The 26,583-nt window shown below is 41.7% G+C and overlaps 1 protein-coding gene across 1 annotated transcript; it reads right to left on the reverse strand.

Moving 5' to 3' along the window:
• LOC128412406 (uncharacterized) lies at positions 1-26,583 on the reverse strand. Its single transcript, XM_053385283.1, has 12 exons — positions 26,216-26,583; positions 20,171-20,227; positions 17,882-17,983; positions 17,042-17,584; positions 15,740-15,817; positions 13,041-13,148; positions 10,859-10,942; positions 9,684-9,764; positions 7,155-7,268; positions 5,939-6,010; positions 1,807-1,954; positions 1-802 (listed from the first exon to the last, which is right to left on the reverse strand). Exons 1-12 carry the CDS (start codon positions 26,319-26,321, stop codon positions 1-3), a joined length of 2,295 nt encoding a protein of 764 aa, XP_053241258.1. The 5' UTR covers positions 26,322-26,583.

Consider the following 26,583-nt stretch of genomic DNA (forward strand, 5'->3'; position numbering starts at 1 on the left):
CTAATTCGAATATGAGTCTGTACTAGAAGAACCTTTGATATGCTGAAAACATGCACAGTCTGAGTCATCATCTTGGGACAGTCTTGACTCCTTGGAGTTTTTGTTAGGGTCTAAAGCAGCAGAAACATTTGATGAAGGATCTTCAACCCAACTTGAGCTGCTGTAGCTATGTTGCTTAGCTGAAACCTTTTTGTGTCCTCTTTTGGGTTCTGTGGATTTGGGTCTATGCCTAGATGGTCTTTGGTAGATTGGTTTTGTTTTGTAACAAGCAGTATGTTTGGCTTGAAGACTTTTATAGTCATGATCTTTGGATTTACCATAATTTCCTGGACTGTTATAAGAGCTATGATTGGTTCTGAAAGTTCTAGGTTGTACTTTGAGGTTCTTACATGTGCTGCTGTTGTATGAAGGCAAATTATTATGGGCACTGTGCCTTGAAGGTTCAACCGGGAGAAGCAAGCCAGTGTCTTTGACAGGATGGAGATCTAAAGGCTTTTTGATGTAATCACAATCTGTTGATGAAAACATTTCCGGTGGTGAACTTAAGTTGTTGTTGTTTTGATTGTCAGTTCCAACAGCGCTGTCTTCTAGCTGTTGGCTTCCTGTTTCCACAATGTTAACAGCATATTCCAGTTGTTGGTTTTGTGCCCCCCCAACGCCAGCATTGTAATATGGTTGTTTGCTTTGTGCTCCCTCAATGCCAACATTGTAATGTGGTTGTTGGCTTCTGGTTTTCTCGGCCGATGTGACTTCATTTTTGTCAGGTCCACCTTTTTTGTCAGCATTTGTTTTATCAGGTTCCCTAAGAGAATGATGAAATTGTTTTAATATATACAAATCTTTTTATGAAAGCCATACCATCAAACAGTGATACAACAGCCAAGTCACTCCCTTTCCCGTTGCTGCTGCTTCAGGAAAACTTGGCAGCTTATTGTGAGAGCTGTCAATTCTCCAACTTGCTTCCTACCTCAAAGAAAAAGAAAATAAGTTTGGTTGCATGGGCCCTGCCTAGCTAGCAGAAGGGTATGCCCAACTTGAAGTCCCAAGAGCTGCGTTAAATGTATGGCCTTGTTACAGAGGATTAGATCAGCTTTATATAGATAAATCCTAAACTGTGCTGAGCTAAAATCTCTGTGAAGGAGGTTAGGCCGAGATAGTTGCCCAATCCAGGGAGTAATCTTCATGACTGACTGAGGATTTCAACCCACCGCAGATCCAAACTATCATGAAACATCCTGTGCTGAGGAGAACGGGGAGTGTGGAGAAGGATGTGGTTATCACAGTTATGTAATAACGATAAGCAAAGTAAATCATTGTTAAATCTAGGGAGCATTTTTGCCTTTCATCTGGAAGAAAAGGACAGTGGAAAATGGGCCAGAATCTGCAGACTATTGATTTTCCAAAGCTGCACATGAAGCAGAACACACGAGGATAGGGGTGCTACCGTATTGAGCACCACTACAGTCACAGCAGTGTGTGCTATAGTGACTTGTTCTGCAATAAGCTACAGCAGTATCTGTGTTTAGAACTGAGATGCAAATCTTGCCTTTTGCCATTATGAATTAATGCTGGTTTCAGAATCATGAAGCCTGTTGTTATTCGACTTGGATATTATGATTCTTAGATGGCTATGCCAGCAAAAATTGTATTTGATTGGCCTGCATCTACTACTGCGTCAATTACGCCCATTGCGTTATATCAGCATTCTAAAGTAGGCGCAAATGTCAAGGACTGGGTGCAAGTTGTTAGGAAGCAATTTGAATTATACAGTGATGAGAGGGAGGAGAGAATGAAACAGTGACTTACTGCTCCTTCTTCACAAATAATGAAGTGTATATGTGCACAACAACTATTACAGTCAAGATCAAACCAGTGACAGCTACACAGGCTATGATGATGTGCTTTAGCAGGTCTTTAAGGTCTGCAGCTTTTGCTTTTCTCTTGCCCTGAATACCTAAAGGGATGAACACAGAACCATATCATATTATTCACAATTTAACAATGTTTCATACTCAACACTACTGCAATTCTTAGCAACACCGTTGTCAAAACCTTGTTGCTGAAAACTAATCTGATAAAGCTGTACACTATAGCATAGCTGTAATAATAAAAAAGTTATTCTGAGTTACGGTAAATGCTGTGGTAAGTGCACGTAAGTTTAAGCTAATGTGCATCCAAGTCCTGCTTGCTTTTTTCTTTTCCATTATGTGCGAGAATGGGCAACCAAATCACAAATGCATGATTGCTAGACAGTCACAAACAGGGTCAATGGCACCATGGAGTTTCAGAACCTGTATAGAGGCGATAAGCTGTGCACAGATGGTGGATTTGCTCTGTGGAAGTAGGTATTCGCATTCTCACACAAGTGAGAAAAAAGTTGAAGGGTAATTAAATAAATAAAATATCCTCTCCTACTCATCTAAATACATTTAATGTAATAAGCAGTCATTGCAATATTTAATTAATAAATAAAAAGTATTCAAACATACATAGATTCCGTTCAAGTCAATAAAAGCCTTGCCAGAAAGCACTGAGTGTTAAATGCCAGCATTGGAGCTGGGTGAACTCCCCTCAGCACCCACGGGAGCTGCTATTTATCCCCCAAAACAGTAAATAGCTCTGCTCATTGCTGAACCAACCTGGGCAGCCCTTCAAAGCAGTCTCCATCCCCCCAGCAAAGCAGTCGAGACATTCTCTCTGACTTTGCTGAGTGGCTGATTTAAGGAACTGCTCCCTGGAAGGCTGGAGGCCAAACTTCACTCTGCTCATAAAGACTCTTGGGCTGAGCCTTGCAAGTAGGCTTTTCCTCCTAAGTGGCCTCCCATGGTGGCCTAGAAATTCAGCAACTTGAGTCACCTCTCCTTTTCCTGCTGTTTCCCCCCGAATGGTGACTTGATTATAAAAGGCACAATATGAAAATATTCTAATCTAAACACATTGTTGAAAAACCCTCCACCCGTCTCTTCTTACCAATAATCACTGGATACCCCAACCTTGAAATGTTTGTGATATTAACACAGGTGGAATATATTTTAAAGTGACCCAGGATTTGCAGGCAGTTCTAGATTTTAGATCCTCTCAAAACTTTAAAAGTTTTGAATCTGTGTTTAATTTTGTTTTTCTTCTCTGTTTTATTTAAATATTTATAAGTGGCACTTAAAGCAGCGAACAACCTAAAAACAATATAGTAACAACACTGGTAGAAACATCAGGAACATGTCGCTACAAACCGGTTGGTTAAAAAATTCCAAAGTCTGAAAGGACAACAGGGATGACTTCTCACAGGCTTCTACAATGGTACCTCGGGTTAAGTACTTAATTCGTTCCGGAGGTCCATTCTTAACCTGAAACTGTTCTTAACCTGAAGTACCACTTTAGCTAATGGGGCCTCCTGCTGCCGCCGCGCCGCCAGAGCACAATTTCTGTTCTCATCCTGAAGCAAAGGTACTATTTCTGGGTTAGTGGAGCGTATGTAACCCAAGGTATCACTGTATTGCCAAGGAACTCACCAGGGTACAGCCTACCAGACTAAAGGTTCAATTCCTGGTAAACACAAGCACCTTGGAACTGGCCCAGCAGTAAATTGGCAACCAGGGCAGCTCTCTCAGCAGAGTAGTAGCATGTACCAGTGACCTGCTCCTGTGAGCAGCCTGGCCACTGCAGTCAGCACTAGTAGCAGTTTCTGGACCAGATATCAGGGCAGCCTCCCACGAAGTGTGTTACAGTAATCAGGTCTTGAGGTTACCAAAGCGTGGACTAGGTTGTCCTGATCCAGGAATGTTCATAGCTGGCATTTCAGCTAAAGCTAGTAGAAGGCACTCTTGGCTGCAGGTCACTTGAACCACTAGATGGATCAAGGAGTACCAGCCTGCTCTTCAGAGTAAGGGCAACACCATCCAGAACAGTCAACTGACCTACTCCTAAATTTTACATCTCCTGATTTTGGTGACACTCCACACTGTGGTTTCAAATGTCCTTACAATATTTTTAACTCTTATGCTGTGCAAGCTGTTTAAGAGGTGTTGTTTAAGAGTTCCAATCCCTTTGACAGCTGATAGTGCCTTTGTAATGTTCAAAGGTCGTGTTGCACAGCAAAGTCGCACAGGTTGCAGGTGCAAATGCAGGCTTCATTCCTTTCCTGTGCAAGAGCTTCATTTTTCCCCCCAGACAATGCAAACAAGCACTGCTGTTGACTACTATAGAAAAGACAGTGCAGGTGGCTGGCACTGCTTGCTCGAAATATCCAAAGCTGCCCTATCTGCAGCCTGTATGAAGTAAAAACTATTTGACAGCACTGCTTATAAGGCTGATGCCTATACCAGCTGCAATGGCACTCTGGTGGCAGAGCAAATTACCATCATTGCGCGCCTGCTTCTCACAATCCAGCCAAACCACTTTCCCATTCCTACCTTTTTAAATACTTTCCATTATGGTGCAAATATGAATGAGAGCTAGATGTAGGTTAAAACCCTTTGAGTTGTATGCTAGGGCTATATGCTCCATCACCTCTTTGCCACTTCCACAAAAGCAACTCCGCAATGTTTCCGTGCTACCAGATTTATTTATTTTTTCTTCAGCAATGCCACTAGGTGATGCAAGATTGCTGGTTTACAATCTTGTTATCTATTTGTCCTTTTGTCACTCTCTCCTATTTTATTTTAAGATGCAAGCAGAATGGAGAGGGGGAGGGAATGAAATTTATTTTCCACAATCCAATTTCACCGTGTTCAGTTTTATCCCATCTGTCTGGGGTATAAAAGTGACGTTTCCCCTTCCAGAAACCAATTGGGATCCTGTTTAGTATTTAGGACTGAGGCAGTTAGGAGATATGTCTCTGTTCCCTAAGGGCTGTGTGTGCTGACTCCACCATACTTCCAGGCCTGACTGCCGCAGAGCCAAGGGACTCGAGCTTGATCTTGGATTTGGAGACTCTGCCAGTACTTCCTTGGCTTCAGACCCAAGCTACAGAAGCCCAGAGAAATCAGCACACACAAAAGCTGGGCATATATTCCACTAAATCTGGCACACAGGAGCAGTGCCCCTAAACCTGGCAGTCCTTAAGCCTTTGAATGGTGCAGCCGCATTGCTCTGGCATCCAAAATCCAGCATTTACATTGGGGTTTGTAGCTTTTACCTCATGATAAAAAACACTAATGCCATTAAAAATCTCTATTTTCACTAGGGGCTGACTACAAAGATGAAATGTTTCTGCTGTGACTAAGTCATCTTAATCCGCATACTTTGGGCTTAACGAGGGTGTGGACAAGGTGGCTTGTTTGGTGTTTTTCATTAGCCTTTAGTACAGCAATACATTATTCGATGTAACTGTTCCTTTGTCTACTGCATCAAGTTTGGCTGACAAGTGATTCTAAGGACTGAGTTTCAGTGCTCCATTATAAATGTTCACATCATTTGTTTTTGCCTTGTGTGATGAATTTTGAAACTGCAGCTTTGCAGCTGGTTTACAGAATTAAATGAAGTAAACAAATGAAGCAGTACCTTTTTGTTGTTTTCCACAGCTCTGATTTATGTGTCTTACTTTATTACAGGTTTAAACTGTGGCTTAAGGAACCCAACAACAAAAATCTGCCCTGTTAATTTTCTAATTGAGGTCTAGGCAAACAATTTGACACAGGAAGAGAAAAATGTTTGCTCTCTTTCAGCTGAATACACACAAAATGTGTTTTAGCCGAATAAACCCAACTGAAAGGCATAAATCAAGTGTTTAAAAATAGAATGGGGATAGCAGTAGTTTGCTAAGTCAATAAACACAGGACAACAGAGCTGAAATTATACCCCTGATGTATTAGGTAATGCTCGCTTTCACAAAACTACAGCACATTACAGGAAGATGAGCAGGGAAGAGCAAGCTGTTAATCCTACCTTACCTAAAATCTTAATGGGTTGTTTTACTTCCATTTAAGTAGTTCATATTTACCTTCATATTTCTCAAAGAATTCATATCTTTGGGCATTATTCATATGTTCATTTGTCACTTCAGTAACCAAATCTGTAAAAAACAAAGCAAAAGGTGAATAGCAACAAAACACAGTGTGTTTCTGCTCGCTGTTGACTTGTAGGTAATAAAGTGAAAATGTCTAAAAATTCTAAGAACTTTCAAATAAAACGTGCAGCTATGGAGCAGTAATTATTTTCTTTCTGATCTATTCTATAGCTGGCTTTATTGTTTTGCTTTGCAAATTTTATTTATACCTTGTTTTTTACATTGTAAGCTGCACTGAGCTGCAAGAGTTGGCAAAAAAACAAACTTAAACTAAAGAATCATGGAGCAAAGGTAGATGGACTTTCCTGTAGCTCTGGGTGGGATGATAGCTGATATACTGCATAGGTTTCTCCAGTCCAGGGAATCATGGGAACAGCCTCAGGCTACTTATCTGCACACATGCTCTCTGGCCATGAATATTCACTGTCTAGTGCAGAAAGATGGCCAGTTGTCTTGCTTGTAGCTGATGCTTGCTAGGGTGTGTTGAGTTGGGGGAAAGGGAAGATTTGGTGGTTTATTCCTGTTCCGTCTCCCTTGCTACTGCTGACCTTTTACAGTCAATGTCAAACTGGCTGGATCTTCCTCTCCTACACTTCATTTGTGTGATTGTAATCCCATGTTCCGGGACATGGGTGGTGCTCTGGGTTAAACCACAGAGCCTAGGACTTGCCGATCAGAAGGTCGGAGGTTCGAATCCCTACCACGGGGTGAGCTTCCGTTGCTTGGTCCCTGCTCCTGCCAACCTAGCAGTTCGAAAGCACGTCAAAGTGCAAGTAAATAGGTACCGCTCCAGCGGGAAGGTAAACGGCATTTCCGTGCGCTGCTCTGGTTCGCCAGAAGCGGCTTAGTCATGCTGGCCACATGACCCGGAAGCTGTACGCTGGCTCCCTCGGCCAGTAAAGCGAGATGAGTCGGCCACGACTGGACCAAATGCTCAGGGGTCCCTTTACCTTTACCTTTAATCCCATGTTCCAACCTTGGCTCATGACATTCTAAATGCACTACAGCTCGGTTTTCACTGATCTGGCTTGCACGAGCAAAACTAGATTGCTCCAAACATGCGGGAATAGCTGTGGCTGGAGAGCAATGGGGTGGCCATTACTGCCGATAATAATGTAAGATTGCGTGGATAACTGTTTAATGACTTTACTTGGGACGGAGATTGCTTCGAGTGGTGGTTCGTCTGTGAACGGCAGAAAATCTGCCTCTTCTGGGACAGGTGCTGTCATCATGTTGTGGTTCTCTTCACTGTAACCTGCTTCTTCTGTGTAGCAAGAAACAATTAGATTTATTCAGTGACCATGCCACAAAACAAATGTGGATCCCAATGCTATTATAGCAGTACTGGTACAAAAATAAATATAATATTAGGGGCCTGTCTGCACAACTGGTTCTCTGTTAAATGAATGCACATTTGCTGTTTTTGTTTTGTATATAGGCTACATATCTCAAAAAGGTATGTTTTCCAAGCAGTCAGATGTATTGTGAAAATGCATTATTTTTGTTAGGTGGAACATCTGTGGCAAATATGATTGCCACAGTAGCTTATAGCATATATAGCTTGCAAAAGTGTTGCAAGCAGCTATTACTCAGTAGTGTAAGTCTGAAAGACAGGCTGCCTGTTGGCTTTGGATACATTCTGGAAATGCATCCAGAAAACTTTTGTGATTCTTTTTTTCCATCAGATTTTGCGCAGGGAGGAAAAAGCCAAAACATTTGTGCAGCCTGTGTGGGAGAAGGCCCTTCTGTATGAATTATGTACATCTATTGTTCATTTGTTGTACAAGTTCCAGTTTCCCCTTGAAGAAAGTACTGTATTTTTCCATGTACAACACGCCCCCGTGCATAAGACGTCCCCTATTTTTGGGAACCCTCATCTTATACACGAAAAAGTACGGTATCCCTTTTGGGGAGATGCCACATCTTCCCAGCACTCAACGTAAACATTTTACTGCTGGGAAAATGGAATTCGTTTCCCCCCACCTAGCAAGATGATTTCAAGTAGCCTTGCCAAGTTGCAGTGTGCCCTTGATGCCTTTGACGTCACAGTGACCAGAGGCATCTACAAATGTGCTCATCTGCTTAACCTTAGACAAGGAGGAGTCTTTTCCAAGTGGCCTGCCTTTCTGGCAAAGGGACACACCCCTCTTTGATTGAAGCTGTCCAGCAGAAGGGCAACAGCAGCACTGAACATGTAATTTTTCTTTTATTATTTGACACTTGCACCCTTCCAAACGTCCTCAGCTTTGATACCAATTGCCACCTTTCTGGAATGTGGGGCACTCAAGCTTTCCCAGTCTCAAAACGGACAGTGCAGGCAGTCATCTGGCAACATGAAATATATATATATAAAATTGTCCAGTAGCACCTTAGAGACCAACTAAGTTTGTTCTTGGTATAAGCTTTCGTGTGCATGCACACTTTTCCAGATACCCTAACCTGGCAACATGGTTTGTGTATACTGCTGCCTATGTAAATCATTGGTTCAGAACCATTGAATACCGAAACTGAGATGATATCTGACAGTTAGAAAGGATACACTTTTGGTACTTGGTCTCTTTTTCCCTTTCTCTGCTAATTCAATAAGGATTTTTACTCTGTGCAGACCAGCAAAGCCTCCTTGGGAAAGTTCTAAGCAAATATATATATATATATTACCAATCCAGAGTTTCTGGCATAGGGTTTGAAATATTTAAACGTAAGTGTAACCAATGATGCCCAGAGAATGCAAAATTCTATTTACAGGGCAACCCAACCCCCTTATGCCAGTTTGTCTAGGATTGGATTGAGCAGAGATGTTCCTGACTCTGCAGAGTGCTGGCGGAGTCAGCTGGGAGTTTGGATTGTGCCCTGAGTTGTGCCAAAAAAGCAATGGCAACTTGAGGACTGATACACACCCCTGTATCCAATGTATGTGATGTTCATTCTGACTCCACTAACCTGATCTGATGTACCGTTAAACACCCATAGGAGTGTGCAATCCCCACCTGGAGTCACTCAGTAAAAATATGCCCACCAAAAGACATTCTTAAGGCCAAACTACTTGTGATACTTTGCCTCTACATGCAGGATGTTTATTGTACAAATAACCAACATGCGGTCCCCAGTTCTAGATCATGACCCTGGTATTGGAATGAGGTCAAGTTTTTATAGCTTTGCCCCAGCTGGGATTCCAATATGGGTTGGGAGGGTGGCAGCACCTTTGGGCGCATATAACAAGGTTCCTAATACAAATCAGGGCTGCAAATGGAGGGAAATTAGTTCTCTTTCTTTTTATAGAATAAATGTGGGAGCAATGTTCTGCACTTAAAATGTTATTAATTAACACAACGCAAGTGGCATTGTGGGCTAAACCACTGAGCCTCATGGGCTTGCCGATCGGAAAGTTGGCAGTTCGAATCCCTGCAGTGGAGTGAGCTCCCGTTGCTCTGTTCCAACTCCTGCCAACCTAGCAGTTCGAAAGCACACCAGTGCAAGTAGATAAATAGGTACTGCTGTGGCAAGAAGCTAAACGATGTTTCCATGTGCTCTGGTTTCTGTCGCGCCAGAAGCAGTTTAGTCATGCTGGCCACATGACCCGGAAAGCTGTTTGTGGACAAACACCGGCTCCCTTGGCCTGAAAGCAGGATGAACACCACAACCCCATAGTAATTCTGATGCACTCCAAACCAAGATTTACCTGGGTCTTCAAGTTCGTTTGATGAATAAATATTGTCCATCAGCATTGGTTCCTCGCTGTCACTGGTGGAAGGCCTACGAACTTCAGTTTTTCACAAAAGATGAAATGGTAACTTAAAAGAATTGCACTAGAAAACTTGTGACATAGGGCATGGCAAGCAAAAGGGACACTGCCGTGTGCCTCTTTTCCATTTATGTTAAATAGCCAATTAATTTAACAATCAGCCATTTGCTAATATGAGCATTTTAAGCTTTAATAACTGCAAAGGACCCCAAACTGGGGTGTTGGCTAATTGGTCTCAACTAGTCAGCCTTCTCAGTATGTAGCAACCCAATCCTTGAACTCTCCCAGCCCCCTCGAAGCACAGATGGCAACATCATTGATGGGCCTCCATCGATTAATTAAAACATTTCTCCCAGGCTTTTTGGAGAACCTGATCAAATCTATTGGATCTTAGCTTTGTTGGCCTTACAGTATTGTTATTTTATGGGTCTTTGAACAACAATAAAGTATTGATGTTGTTGTATTGTTCTAAGTTTATGATTTTTTTTCACTTGGTTTTTGAGTTTTAAATGTTTGTACTACTTTATTATTATATTGTGCAACACTTTGGAACCACAACTGTGGTGAAAAGCTGTTTATAAATTCTAGTAATAAATAAATAAATACAATGCTTGAGTTCAGATATTTGCTTTCAGTAAAACACAGACATGTAAAACAAAAACCTCTGTCCCTACATGCTCATTTCCCATTAAGTGAAAATGATTATACACAATTAATACAGAATCTAAGAAGGCAAAGCATATTTTATTTGAGAAATAAAACTAAATTACATTCAGGAGTAAATCTGAACTCAATCATATTTAGAGGAATATCTGACTCCACAATTATGAAACTCCCCTATGCTGCCTATTTTTAACAAGTGAGCAATTTTAGAATTTAGCATTACTCCACCTCTTCAGAATTTTTGGTATCTGGACAGGGAATAAACCAATGATGACTACAGCATCCTCGTTTCAACAGTAGTAGTAGGCCTACCGGCCTTGCTGATTTTATTTCCTCCCACATATCAATAGCCCTTAATACCGTATGCAACATGGTACATCCCCATTGCTATGATTACCTCATTAATACGTACAGCAGTCTGTACAATTCAGTGAAACAATAAGAGTTACCTAGATGTTCCTGTAAATCCTGAAGAATATCTTCCATTACTGAAGACTGCAATTTCTCATTAGTGGATGGAGTCTCTTGCTTCACTGTTTTCAAAAAATATATCAACAATTGAATTAATTGTCATTGCTACACTGGGAAGGCTCATTAAGAAGGCAAATAATTAGTTGCACACAAATCAACTGGAACCAATCTTAAATGAGTATGCCAGAACTATACCTGTTGCCAGTTCGACCAGAGGTTCTAAAGCAGGAATCCAGTTGTTGCTGGATTCGGTCTCCCTGGCCCAATGGCCACGAATTAGGGGAGCTGTAGTCCAGCAACATCTGGACAGCCAGTAGTTCCCCATCCCTGACACAACAGCTTTAAAGAAGGAAAACCTAGATTTGAATTCCTGCTCGTTCATGAAGCTTAACTTGCCAAATTCTAGCCTTTGACAAGTCACAATCAGGCATAATTTTCCATCACTAAATTTTTCCCCCTGATGTAATTGATCATCTCCTTCCCTTTGGTTTAGGCAAGTGACAAATCATGATGCTTCATTATGGGGTTGTGTGGACAGAAGAGATTAGCAGTGCAATCATAAACATGTTTGCTTAGAAGTAAATCCCACTGAGTTTAATGAGGCTTAGTTCCTACCAAGTGTGTATAAGATTGCAGCATAAGGGAGTTCCTGGGAAGGCAACCGAGGGTCTGCAGCAGAGTAGGGGCCCTTGGTGATCCAGATGTTGTGGAGTGACAACTGCCATCAGCCCCAGAAAGTATGACCAATGGTTTCCCACACCTGGTGTATAGCATACTATGGACTTCCTTGTCCCTGGTCAGAGGTCTTCCTGGTGTGACGGCAGAAAGCTCTGCTGCTACTGCTGATCCACTAATGGCTGTCTCCTCACAGAGGGGTCAGGAACAAGGCATTTGAGGTGTGTGTGTGTGTGTGTGTGTGTGAGAGAGAGAGAGAGAGAGAGAGAGAGAGCGCGCCATTGATCCAGAAGATCAAAAGCCTCCTTATTCCCCAAACAGACTGGAAAAATATGCAGCAGCACCTGTTAAGTGTTGCTGCAGTCAATGGGAAGAAAAATAAAAGAACAATAGTGGGGAAAGTGGAGAAAATTGCCCCAACGTCATCTGCATTAGCCAGTGCCTCTTGGAAGGGCTGTGGATACAGCAGTAGCTGTGCCCAGGAACATAGGGTTGCTCTGCCTGTACAAAGAAAACTAGAAACTGAGGCCTAAAGCCCATTACATAAGCTTACTGTCTTAACTTTTAAGCAACACATGAAGGGGACTGATAAGTCAGGATCTACGTTCAAGAAAGCAGTATTTATTTCTGAGTTTTCTGGATTAATCTAACCTCTACGTTAGATTACTGCAACGTGCCACACATGGGGCTGACTCTGCAGACGGTTTGGAGACTTCAGCTGGTGCAGAATTCAGCAGCCAGGTTGCTCACCGGGGCAAGATGGGTTGAGCATATAATGCCAATCCTGGCATGACTATACTGGCTGGGCCAGTATAGTTTCTGGGCCCAATTCAGAGTGCTGGTTTTGCCCTATAAAGCCTTAAACAGCTCAGGCCCTGTGATCATTAGATGAAGGGCAATATAGTCATACCTTCGTTGTCCAACACCTTGTGACTCAAACACTTTGGCTCCCGAACGCTGCAAACCTGGAAGTGAGTGTTCTGGTTTGCAAATGTTCTTTGGAACCTGAACGTCCGACGTGGCTTCCGTGGCTTCCAGTTGAGTGTGGGAAGCTCCTGCAGCCAATTGGAAGCTGCGCCTTAGTTTTTTAACGTTTTCAGAAGTCGAACGGACTTCCAGAACAGATTCCATTCAAGAACCAAGGTATGACTGTATAGAAATGTAATTATTATTAATAATATTTTTATAAGTAATGATTTATCTCATCAGTCAAGTTTTGGAGGTGTGATACCATGTCCCCCCCCCAAAAAAAAATTCTCTGACCAGACCAAGACTGCAATGCTAATAACAACAATATCCCCAGAATTGTTCAGAGTGAAATCAAGAATGTCAGCGAGTCCACAGCTCTATTTCTATAATGAGATTCTGATAAGAATGCTTTGGGAAACCAATTTGAAATACATTAGTACAATTTTATCAAAGCTCTGCTAATCTTTAATTTTAGAAAGAAGTTTTTTAAAGTAATGGAAGGCAAAAAATACATACCCCTTTCCATCTTCAGATCAGTTAGTATATTTTCTAGTTCTTCTACAGAAGTTTCTGTTTTTGTTGTCATTATGCTTTGTGAACCTTCATCTTTGAGTGCACTTGTTGCTGCAAGTTACAAAAAAACCTGACTGGTTTTGATAACGCAAAGCTATCTAATGCAAAACTATCCAACAAAATCTTGTAATTTGCTCTTCAGTGGTGGTAGAGGTTGAATTAACAGCAACAACTGATATGCCAAAGATTCAGGCACTTCAAAAACAAAACACAAAACTTCAAAAACAAAACACAAAATATCCTGCAATTATAGGTACTTATTTTATTGTGATCCTTATCCCTATTGTTGCAATGCACAGTTTTTGAATAATATGTTTGCAAACCGTAACTAGACTACAACAGCCCTGTGGATGACCTCTGCAGTGATTATCTGCAAGACAATGGCTAAGAAAGCTACATAGAATAATAACTACGAGCAAAGGTATTCTGTGGCTCCTGTGTATTAATTTTCTGTAAGAGCAAAATCATTCAGCAAAAGAAATGTATTAGGTTTACCAGCTCACAAAGAAATACTGCCAGTTCTCTTACATGTACTTATGTGTCACAGGGTTGTCTGAAGGTTTGAAATGATAAGAGAAGTGTAACTTGGCCTGGGCAACTGACTAACTGCTAGGCTGAAATACACACTGCATAATGAAATATAAACTTGATCAGCTTGACAGTGTGGAGCTCTCAGAGAAGGTGGAATCAATTCCAGAGAAATGTCAGAAGCATTTTGCTGCTGACAGCTCAACACACAATACCATTTTTAGTTCTGAAAAATGTTAGTTCTACTACTAGCTCCCTTACTGGAGAGAAAATGGAACCATGGCTATGAGTGATTACATGACTGCAGGGTCCTAGTCATTTATATAAATACTGAATGCACCACAGGACAGTGGAATTGTGTGTCACTACCATGCAAGCAGGGCTTTTTTTCCCAGGCAGAATTTCCCGAAACTCAGTTCCGACATCTCCCAGGTGGGAGCCATTGTCATTTTAAGAGAACAAGGGAGGTGTTCATGGTGAGTTCTGGCACCTCTTTTTCTGGAAAAATAGCACTGCGTGCAAGTCGAGTGTTAACGTATCCACACATTGTCCCAGTCCAAGAAATCCTTCCCCTTCCCTTCCTCCTTCCGTAGTGACTTTATGTGGAAGCCCCTGTTTGAATTTACTATGGATTTTCAACGGTGGAGTGGAATGGGAGGCAATAATTCTACTATCCCATCATGCATTCACTATACAAGCAACTCCCGTTTAAAGCACATCCAAATGACTGTGATTGCGCGAACACACATGGCGCCGAACCCAGAAGGAGCCCCAAAACATCACCAAATGTCACAGCCCAACCCACCCAAAACAAAGATTGCCTGTACATATTTTGGCAGAGGTGTGAACATACTATGCTTCTATACATAGTTTTCACTCAAGGGCACCACAGGCAGACAAATATTTCCAATTCTTTTTCTATAATGTTTGTGAAAGGCCAGATCCTTATATCTCCACCCCTGGAGGGACAAATCTAGCAGGTGGGTGGGGTTGCCCACCTGTCAATCATTGTTGGGACTTGAAAGCACATGATGGGGCTGTTTGAAAGCCCTCTTGCAAACAGTCTCGGGCTGCTCTTTGAACACTTGAGTGTAGAAAAATCCTAACATGGGAAGTGAGTCTCGAGAGTTGCACGAAAATGCCTCCAGTTTTGCTTAAACTATAAGCAGCTATAAGCAATGTTCATTATAGCTCTGCACCTCGCATACTACTTGAGCTAAAAGGCTAAAACAGTTTAAACTGATAAGTTTTTTGGTTCCTTAGTAGTATCGCTGTCTGAAAGCTCAAATCTATTTGATGTCATAGTTTTAATAGGACAATTCTACCATCATAAAATTGATCTATCAGTTAAATTTGTCTGTCACATTTCTTCTAGATGGGACAATATAATGCAGATTATCAAGTGCATTCTTTGCAGGAGGACCCACAGCCTGTCAAATTTGACCTTTAATTCAAGCTATTATGCCTTCTTGCAAAAATAAATCCAACATTTAAAACTTTCAATTCCTGGTGTGTTAGCACATAAGAGATACTCCACCCTTGAGATGCAGTAATAATGTAGTCACCCAAAGTACTGGTGTAACCAAGGCTCATTATGGCTGAAACTACATTATCTGGAAACAGAAGAGGAAAGTTCCTTAATAGTGAGATAGGGGCTGGAATGGCAAAGGCAATTTGCATCTGTAAAGTTAATAGCAGGTTTAACTAGATTTCCAGCACTGGGTAACAAGTTGTTGTTTTTACACTTGAAACCACTATTTGCGGTATTTATAAGCCTGCCATTCACAAAACAGTCCCAGAGCGGGAACATATGTGATGTTCGAAAATCCCTTTCACATAGTAAGGTAAATCATGGAAAAGCAACTCTGATCAAAAAACTTTGTGGTGCACTCTCATGTGCGCAAGGAACTCCTGGTCAAGGAAGTTTTGCCACTGACTTAAATGTGAGAGCCAGCACCACTAGCACCAAGAGGATTCGTACAGACAGCTGCCCCCTCAACAGCAAAGTTATAAAACGTATCTGGAATTCTGTGTGCACACTGCCAAATTTCATACTCTTATTAAAAACATCAACCTTGAATTGGGTGGAGGGAGAAACATACATATTTGCTAACCTTTTCGGTTAATATCTTCATAAACCAGAGACTGGCTTGCAGGTTTTTCCAAGTGGGCAGCTTTTACTAGCTTGAAAGCTGTAAATACACATATAGCAAGTTTCTTAAAATAGAGGGGAAACTTTTGGGACAGGATTCAGTCCTGCCTGCTTAGACTCTTCACACATTATAAAAAGCACAGCAAGCACATATTTCAAGTCACATTATACACAGGAATTATTTCTGGGTCTACATAGTATCCAGGCCCAAGGTGTATGCAAAATATTCCTGAGCCCTCCACAGGTATTGACTGCATGAGAAGAGTTATGGACCCTGGTGTGTTGATTAGACACAAGTGTAATTTCCTGTATCAGGTGTTGATTTAGCTATGACTTTCAGGCTGCAATTCTATACACACTTACTTACTTGAGAGTAAGCCCCACTGAAGCCAAACCACATGGGCTCCAAACCCCATAGAAAGCCATTTGTGTGAAAGTTTTCCTGATACGGTTTAGGAGATCATAAGCACACCAGCCACTCCGAAAACAACAACAGTAAACTAAGTGGTAGTTCCTTTACACAGATGGCTTCCTATTCATTTTACGTTCCCGGTAACAGCCACACTACCAGTACAACGTAAGTCCCATTCCAAGGGATGGAATATACTTCTAAGCAATGCTGATTAGGGTTGCAGAATTTCTCAGGATGGTATTGCATACCTGCCATATATAATAACAATCTTACAATTTATGTAAAGCTATTTCAAGTGTTCAAATCTTCACATACATTATCTCTGTAATCCTTACAATAGCCCAAGTATTCCTTTATTCACCACACTATTTAGGATCACCAAGTGAGCTCATGGCTGAGGTGAGATTTCAGTTTGGGATTTACTGGTTTGCAGCTCACCCTTAGTCACTATTCTCTCTAATAAAGGTGAGAGCTTTTTCATGTGCGGTCCTGTGAGCTGCTGGTTTTAGAGAATTGAAATACTGTGGACTTGTAACGTTGAATGTCACGGGCCATTCCTATCTACTGCATAGACAAAATGGCATCAGTCAATTCAACCTCTCGGCCTAAAATCACCACAAGATTGTTGTTAAAAAAGAAAGAATGACACAAGAACTGAGACATATGTTGCTCATATTAGAGGTGACATAAAAGTATAGCACACGTGACCAATTGCATTTCACTTAATTTCATTAGGGTACATAATTGTTCTGCAAATTCTATGGTGACAACAATATACCGACACAACAGTATGAAAATTTGTTTCAGGGTGAACCCCTACATCTCACTGAAAGGAAAAATACTGTCTTTTACCTGTGAAAGGATGGTCTCTTTTACTGCCATCTGCAGTGGTCTTTCCATGATCAGGTAATATCAGGGCTGTTCTTCTCCCTTTTTCAGGAATATGCTTCGCATTATTATCCACTGAACTGTTTACTACCACTTGCAAACCATTGCCTTTTAATACTACTGTATCAGTTTTAATGCCTTGGTTCATAATGTTGCTGGCTACAACATGAATTTCAGGGACTTCTCTTGAATCTTTTAAATTGTAAATGTCAATCTCAGTTCTGCTTGAATTGTCAGCGGAAAGGAATCTTACAGTGATATTAGTTGCTCTTACTGATTTGCCATCATTATTACCAGCATTTTTGTCCTGTTTCAAGCCAGGAAGCAAAGTTATTTCTTCTTCGGTTCCTGCACCCTTCACTTTATTAGGTCTCACTGGTGTGTCCACAAGGATATTTGGGGAAATCTTGTGCAGCTTGTAACCAATCAGTACTGTATAGCTATTGGGAAAAGGGATTTCTTGTGTTGTTAGACTACTAGGAGTTGCCTTCACTTTTACAGAGGATCCTGAAACAATATAGTTGATACGTTAACATTTTTAAGCAGGATATTCTGCACTACAAAATAGCCATGCAGACTACACAACCACACACTTTTCACACAACATCCCTTGGGACTATGAGACCGAGCAAATTTGCTGCGAATCATAAATCTTGTTCCTCCAGATTAAAAGGGATAGGTATCCAAGTTAATGTGTTGTAGATTAACGGTGAAAGTAGTGCTTGAGTGTTACTGAGATTAAATGCTGGCCTTCTCCATAGGAAGGTTAGTAAACACAAAATCCAACAACAGGGGACCACCTGCCTTTGACCACATTCAAGTGTACAGTTAATGATCTGTGCTGTTTCTCTGAGGGTTCATGTTCATGCATCAAATTCTTTTGGTGCAGAACTTGGATTCGGTGATCTGCAAATAAAATAATCTGCATGAATATACATTTGACAATATCCTAACAAAAAAAGCAAAAACAAAAACCCCCAATCTTTTAAAATTCTTGTGCGGTGTAGGTAGCTGTGAGCCAGAAAATCTCCAATCTTTCAAATCTTTTTAATTAGCCATGAACTCACATGATGGCTGTAGGTAAGCTATGTCCCTTGAGCCTTTCCTGCCCTCAACTTAATTTGCAGCATGGGGATAAAGCAGCCCTATCTTACAAGGCACGAAAGGGGAAGATGAGGCCCAGGGGTCATATTGGGTTCTCCAGGCCTGCCTATCTGGCCTTCAGGATTCTTCCCAGGATACACCCATCCCCAGATCATGTGCCTAACCAGCTGTACTGCATTCCTTCCTTGAGTGTCTTTTCCTGGCAGGGATGTGTCCTTGGAACTGTAAGAAATGCCTGGACGAGGAATGGAGATATATGTTAATGCAGAAACCTCTGACTCTTGTGTGGCTGGTGTATAGACTCCTGGACAAAAGGTTAAGGTAATTTCCATTTCTCCACCCACATGTTTCCATTTTCCACACCAGTGGCAAACAGTCCCCAGAAGTTTGCCCTTGTGAGGAATGTGGTTCCCCACACTTGTTATAAGGAACTTTCAGATAATGTATGTGAAGTACTCTGAACACTTAAAAAAAAAAAAGTACTATGCAAGTACCATTAATGACTGTCACTGAATTACGCTACGTGAGAAACAGCTTTAACAGTAAAATGGCAAGCTTTTGTAGTATTTAAAAGAGGGTAGCAGAAATAACAACAATTGTTTAACGACAGCAAGCCGATACACTGTGCAGTGCGCACACATGACATGGTTCCTTCCTACGGAGTTTAATAGTCACAGCTCAGTCCTAAATGTATTTATTTAGACTCCAGGTCTACTAAGCTCAACGCAGCTCACTTCTGTACAAATATGCCAAAGATTCAAGCTTAAGTGAAAGTAAGTCTAGGTATTATAATATCCACTCGTGACTTCTACCATCCAGCTGCGGACTTTTGTTGCAAGTGGCTGACTTTTGTAGAGGCATCCGCAGCTGGCGTGGAAGCTTGCCCGCAATTTCTTGTAATTTATAAGCAAAACAACTCAGTCATTTGAATTATTGTGCTCCTTAAAATGCGTTCTCAGTGTTGTACACTGCGCCGTGGGATCTTTTGATAAAGGGCAGCATATAAATCGAATAAACAAATAATTGGGAGGAGCCATGAGGCAAGCTAAACTAGACAGTAGAAATGTGTGTGGCAATTTGCCAAGTGACTACAGTAACATGTGGCTTAGCCACACAGTGCACAGCACAAACAGCTTAAAACACGGCCTGGCAAAGAAATGGCAAGCGTGGACACCAGGAAGGCACAAAAGGGACCAGAACATATATACAAAATGTGATGCTCAATTGTGGTCCAGGAAGGGCTTTGTAAAATTAGGTTTCTGGAAGAGGAATAGAGAGGAGAAAATATGGAGGAGGCTAAGAACACAAGGAAACCTTGCTGGATCAGACCAAAGTTCTATCTTGTCCAGCATTCCTGTTTTGCATGGTAGCCATTCATATTCCTATGGGAAGCCCACAAATAGGGAGTGAATCATACAATTCTAGTTGGAGGGACCCCGAGGGTCATCTAGTCCAACCCCTGAATCTCAACACATGGTTCCCCATCCAATTTGAAACCATGCTGGACCCTGCTTAGCTTTGCAATTGTGGTTATCAGTTTTATTGCTGCACCACTAGAAGGCAATGGCCTTTCCCCATGGTTGCTCCCCTGCCACTGTAATTCAGTAGCAGACTGCCTCTGAACCTGGAGCATCCACACAGCCATTGCAATTAGTAGTCCTTTGTGAGCCCATCCATTCACCCTCTAAAGGCATGCCTAGAAAACAGGGTGGGGGGGCATATGCAAGCAAACAAACCCAAAGACAAATAATTAGGAGTCAACATAAATGCATACTGTGAAAAACACTCTAATACACAGATAACTATTTTCAGATTATTTTGCATTTATGCCAAGTTTTGAGCCCGACTTTTCAGCTATAAGTGGTGGGCTAGAGTTTCACCGGAAATACAGAGATTAACATTTTGTACATCTTTATGCTTTGATATGTAATGCTTATTTATATGTTATTCACATGGGAATATAACACATGATAGAGAGCTGCTACTTACCAAGTAATTTAATAATTTCTTTAAGATTATTTTTTGAATTTATTGAACTGTTCACATCTGCAAAAAAATAATAATAAACAATTTCACCATGACATCAGTTATAAAGACTACATGCCGGAGTTCTTTTGAAATTGCCCATCTTCTCATCAGTTATCATGAACACCTTTAGGATACACCTACCAAAGTCAGTGAGCATAGGATCAATTATTTTGGGCCGGATTTCAAAATGATGAAAGCAAACTGAACAAATTTGTGTAGATACTGAACACATCCTAAATCAGCTGCTTCACACATTCAATCTACAACTGAACTACTTTTTCCATGCCACTGTAAAGTGCTGAAATTGAACTGGCACAGTATAATCCTAGGCCCAAATTCAGAGGCTGAGGCGAGTCTTCTAAGGTCTCAGGTTTGGAAGCAGATGCCGCTGGACTGCAACTCCCATAATCTCTGGCCACTGACAACGTTGGGTGGGGCTGATGGGAAATGTAATCCAATGATATCTGGAGGGGTCACAGGTTGCCTGTCCCTGACCTAAGCCAAACACCACTCAGAAGAACAAAAGGATGGGAAGTTTCTATGGCTCCATGCCAACAAGAGGTAAGTTAGAAATGCAGGAGAATGTTTATTTTTTGGCTTAAACTGTTCAAGAGACACACAGCATATTCTCAAGGAGGGTCTTAGTTCCTGTATGAATTGTATTGAGAGGAGACAACGAGGCACTATTTTAAATTAATTAGGTCAATGTAGTAAGTACAAAACTGAGCAACAAGCAAAGACAAGACTGAGGGAGAAAGTCAAGAAGTCACACTGAAAGACAATTAGAATTGCAAACTTAACCTTTGAATCTTTTCACAATGGGGGTTTCTTGAACTCATGAAGGTGGAAACAAATGGAGGATTCCCCCCCCCCTATAATGATCTAGCTTGGAATGCAGGGAGGAGGGCTAGGGAAATGGAAAGCCCAGGGAGAGAGAGAGAGAGAACACGAAACAGCAAGATTAAACTGGGGACATCTAGTTGAGAAATTAAAACCAGACATGACTTTAAGTGTCCGGATTGCCTCTGCCCCTAAGAAGATCTGACCCATCTTCATTGTTTGCTAACTAGGGTGAGAGAACTAGCTATTTGCCTTCTCAGGAGCCACACATGCTTTACACAGGAGAGGTATCATATGTTCTCTCTGTTTTCTTCTGCTCTGCAGGTATTGCTGTTCTGCTCGTTGCCCGAGTTCTAAATGTTCTGCACTGCTACGCTTCAACGAACCGATTGATATGCGAACCTTTAAACGAGAGTGTGTTGTTGCTCTCTGTTTCAGTGGGAACTTGTGGCTCCTGTAACACTCTTCTGGAGGGCATCAGATTGTAGGGCTTGAACTATGGTGATGCTGAGGCCATCACACCAAAGCTGCACCATTGCTCTCAGTCCACATTAGAAACAAGCCAGTTTGATATGTTAATTAGCATATACCACTGCTCCATAAAAGAGCTTTGAGTCTGCCCTTGGAACCAATGCTAACTCAAATTTCAATGTTTTCTGTTTTCTAATAGTGAGCCGAAAGAAATAAGCATACACACCAAATGGCAATGACGCCTCTATAATACTACCTTCAACTCACTTTTTCTTTTTTAAAAAAAGCCCACTAGTATCTGTTTCTAGCCCAAAATCCTGACTGGAGGTGTAGGAGATATATATCACTGCTCACTTAGTTTGACTAAGGTCTATGGAACTGTTCATTCTAGCATGACCGACCATCCATCATTAGACCCATTCTGAATGCCACAACATATTCAAGAAGTATATGCATGAATCCAAAGTTCCAACACTAAACCAATGACAAAGCTGATTTTCAAATGGTCTTAATGACAGACAATCTGCATACCAATTGACTCATTTACGCACATGATAACTGAGAACAATACAAGAAAAATATGTAAAAAGGTCTGTAATGGTGCATGACAATTGCTTCCAAGTATGCTGACCTTTGGTAAACGAAACAAACAAAAAGTACAGTGCTCTTTTGACGAGACATTAATGAGTGATTAAGAATGAGTACAGCTGCATCATATGAACACTCGGTTAAAAATATTCTTTTTGCATTCAGTGTCAGTCTCATAATTATGATGGAAAACACTGTGGAAGGAAGCAAGCAAGCCTATGCAGTGAAATATTTATATTTTTACAATAGCTATATGGTTTTTGACAACACTGTCAAATACCAGCTCACTGACTATTTTTCCAACTACTATTATTTATATGCAGACCCTATCATTACTATTACATGCTGGTACAGCAGTAGTTTAGTAAATTCTTACTTAATTTCCAATATCTACAGCCATTGCATATTGCCTAGATATTCTAGAATGCTACCCTTTGAATTCATTTCCTAAAATAATTAACAGATAAAACCAACAGACAATCTGGATTTATTTTTAATGTGTGAAATTGATTGAAAATTAAAATATGGAAGCTACATACTTTTAAAACATTAAAACATTTTTAAAAAGACATGTATTCTGGTATTTTTGGGTGGTGGACCAGAGCTATGGTTCTCAAAACTGAAGAGGAACTAAGGAGGTACAGGCAGCTTCTAGGATTAGCAGAAGGTACTGATTTCAGCAAGGCTTTCAACAAAGTCCTCCATGATATTCTGGAGGAGAAGCTGGTAAAATGTGAGCTAGACGGTGTTACTGTTAGGTGGATTTGCAGCTGGCTGACTGGACCTAAAAAGTGCTCACCTATGGTTCCTTATCATCCTGGGGGGGAAGTGACAAATGAGGTGTCATCCTGCTGCAGGATTCTGTCCTGAGTCCAGTGTTGTTCAACACTGGATGAAGGAATTGAAGAGAGGCTCATCAAATCTGCAGGTGACACCAATCTAGTTGGGGTAGCTAATACTTCAGAAGATAAACTCGGGAATCAAGATGAATTTAACAGATTGTAGAACTGGGACAAAACTAACAAAATGAATTTCAACAGGGACAGATATAAGGTTCTACACTTAAGTATGAATGGTAAGATGCACAAATATAGGATAAGGATCACCTGGTTTGGTAGTAGTAAAGTACACATGAAAAGGGTCTAGTTGTCTTAGTAGACCAGAAGCTTAATATAAGTCAAGAGTGTGATGCAGCAGCAAAAAAGCTAATACAACTCTAGACTGCATCAACAAAAGTATAGTATCCAGAGAAAAGGAAGTAATAGTACCACTCTGTTCTGCCTTGGTCAGACCACACCTAGAGTACTGTATCCAGTTCTGGGCAACACAGTTTTATGAAGGATTTTGACAAGGTGGAACATGTGCAGAGGAGGGTGACCAAGATGATCAAGGATCTGGAAACCAAGCCTTATGAGGAACAGCTGAGGGAGTTGCCTATGTTTAGCCTGTAGAAGATAAAACTGAGAGGGGGCTATGATAGTGATCTTCAAATACCTGAAGGACTGTCACATGAGGCAGGGGCAAGCTTGTTTTCTGCTTGTTTCCAGAGGGTAGGATTAGAACTAATAGATTCAAATTACAAGAAAGGAGGTTCCAAATAAACACCAGAAAGAACTTTCTGATGGTAAGAACTGGAAAGGACTAACTCAGAATGGGGTGGACTTGTCTTCATTTTAGGTTTTTAAACAGAGGATGGATACATTAGTTGTGATTTCTGCATTGCAGCAGGTCGGACTACGTGGCTCTTGGGGTTTGCTTCTAATTCTAGAATTTTCTGGTTCTGATTATTATACCCAGTCCCAGCCCAGCCTGTGTGGTCCTGAATGGCTAATAGGAGACATTCTGTTATGCCAACCTGCTCTCCTCTTGCACAATTAATGGAGCATAGACTGTTGCTCATAAAGACAGCTCCCCGTAGGCCATGCCCTTAAAGAGAGTCAAATATTTTAGGATCAAGTGACATTCCTAAAAAGGGGGAACTAGCAAAGGGTAGGGTAGTGGTTAGCATATTAGCCTTCGGATGGAGAGACCTGGGTTCTAATCTCATATCATGGATCATGTGCCTGACCTCCAACTCTGGAAGCTTTGGAACAATGGCAAATATTGCTCCAGCAGATAATGTAATAACCTCTGTTGTGATATTTTTTTTTAAGTGCCGGTTTTACTCCCTTGTGCTCTACACCACTGCATAGCCCGCTTAACTTGGAACGATATTGTCTGTTTCTCAAGAGAAAAATGCCGTTTGAGGCTCCCTAAGTATACCTGATTCACCATGTTGATCATACAGTCATCACAATTACAATGTGAAGAACCCTAATACAATGCACAAGGTATAAAGGACCTTGTACACCAGAAACCAAAGTCAAGTTCTGAGTGTATTCTACTTCCCATGTCTGAAGTAGTCTCTTCAGAATATAACCTCTCCTTACAAATCAGCTTAACACAGCACACCAGCAATAATATATTGTGACTGGCTGGGTACTTGACTACTCCCTGCTCTGCTTCTGCAGTCCAGGGCATGCAACAAAAATAGGTATGTCAAGCCTGTGACAAACACCATCATACATGGCTGGTGCACTACATTCAGCTTGGTGAGTCACAAATTGTGGAGGCTGGTGTAAAATGACCATTAGAATAATAACCTTGAGACTAAAACCCCACAGAAGCTGATCAATAATGTGACAATAACCTCAACAGGATATGCAAGGCCTTGGACCATGATGATTCATATAAATTATAATACAGATCTAATTTTTGAGTTATGGCATTGGGCAAAGACTGCACCAGGTAACAAGAAACATTTTAAACAAATAAATTATAGTGTTTGCATCAAACTGGCTTGCACAGATACTTATTTGAAAAGGCTGTTCTATATTCCCGAGCACCATGGAACTATTGAGTACAACAGACTCCCTTAAATTCAGATCAACTTTTCTATCATGGATTCACTGTACAGGAGGAACTGCTGAGCACCGGTGGGATGCTAATTTGCAAGAGGAAGCAGGAAAACCTGGAAAATGGTACTCCTTCCCCTTTCCCCCTGTCTGCTTTTGGAACTGTTTTTCAAAAGAGAAATCCTGAAGAAGGTTGCTCTCCAAGCAGAGTTGAAAGGGGGAAGTTTTGTTGCTTTCTTCTTTTGCTTCCCTCAATGTCTCAGAGATCAATTAAAAGTGGTGAAGAGATCAGAACACCACCTCCTAGCCTCTTGGGGAACAGAAGCACTTTGGAGCATGCTTGCTTATGTGTTCTCTCTCTCCGTGTGTGTGTGTGTGTGTGTGTGTGTGCTTGGATCTAAAGGACAACATACATGTTTACACCATGTGAATACATAAAGAGGGCATTGCTTCATACAATCAGCTACAAAAACTGAGTCCTCTTTATACCGAAAACAAAATACCTGCACTGAAAGAAATGTGATGCTGACATACAAAGCACTTTGTGTTCATCCTTTCCTGTAATTTGGAAGGAAAATGTAGCCAATCCACTTTAAATTCTTCAATTGCAATGGTTCAGCAGCCAGCAATTATTTAACTTGTGGAGTATTTATTCTTTTGAGCCTTAAGACTGCAATCCTTTGCTACTGAGAAGTAAGTCTCACTGAATTGTGCACAGATTCTGCAGTCTTATACTGGAATCTTAAGCATTTTTACCCAGAAGTAAGTCCCACTCAGTTCAATAGAGTTTACTCTCTGGTATGTGCCTGATCATCATCATCATTATTACTATTATTATTACATACAGGCATAATATTTCTTAGAATTCCTCAAATGATCTATTAATCTCTGAGATGATCCACTTAAGGTTGAATGAAAACCAGATACACACACACAGAGGGAATTGCACTATTTGGAGAGGCTCTCTCTTATCCAGCCTCTTTCAAACTCCTTTTTATGCCCCTTATGAACAAATGTGTTGAGGTGTGTGGAGGCAAGTGGGGTGTCTCTCTCTCTCTCTCTCTCTCTCTCTCTCTCTCTCTGTGTGTGTGTGTGTGTGTGTGTGTGTGTGTGACAAATTGGGTCTTTGCCCCAGGTGACAGAAAGCCTCGTTTCGGCCTTGCAGGGGTGGCCTCTGCCCAGCCCCACCCTCACGGAGCGCAGCGCAGGATACCTGGGCCTGGTTCTCCCTGGGGCCTAATCTGAGTGTTCCTGCTGGGCAAGGAAGCGAGGAGGACGAGGAGGCAGGCGGGGACGGCACCCCTAGCGGCCAGCGCCATATTCGCCACCGGCCACCTCCGGCAGGAGACTCCGCTGTCCTGGGAACGACTTGGCTCTAGCCACCTGGCTACGCTTCTCCTGCTCCGGCCGGCGGGGCGCTCGGTCTCCAGGACACGCGCCGCGCGCCGAACGCTCCCGGCTCTGTGACCTCACCCTGCCGTCGGAGATCCGCACAGCCCCTCGGGTCGGGGGCTTCCAGAGCTGCTCGGCTGAGGAGGAAGCGGGGCGCTACGGGGAGGCCCCACCACCACCACCAAGGAC

The sequence above is a fragment of the Podarcis raffonei genome, chromosome 4 (genome assembly GCF_027172205.1).
Source record: "Podarcis raffonei isolate rPodRaf1 chromosome 4, rPodRaf1.pri, whole genome shotgun sequence".
NCBI classification, from domain to species: Eukaryota; Metazoa; Chordata; class Lepidosauria; order Squamata; family Lacertidae; genus Podarcis; species Podarcis raffonei.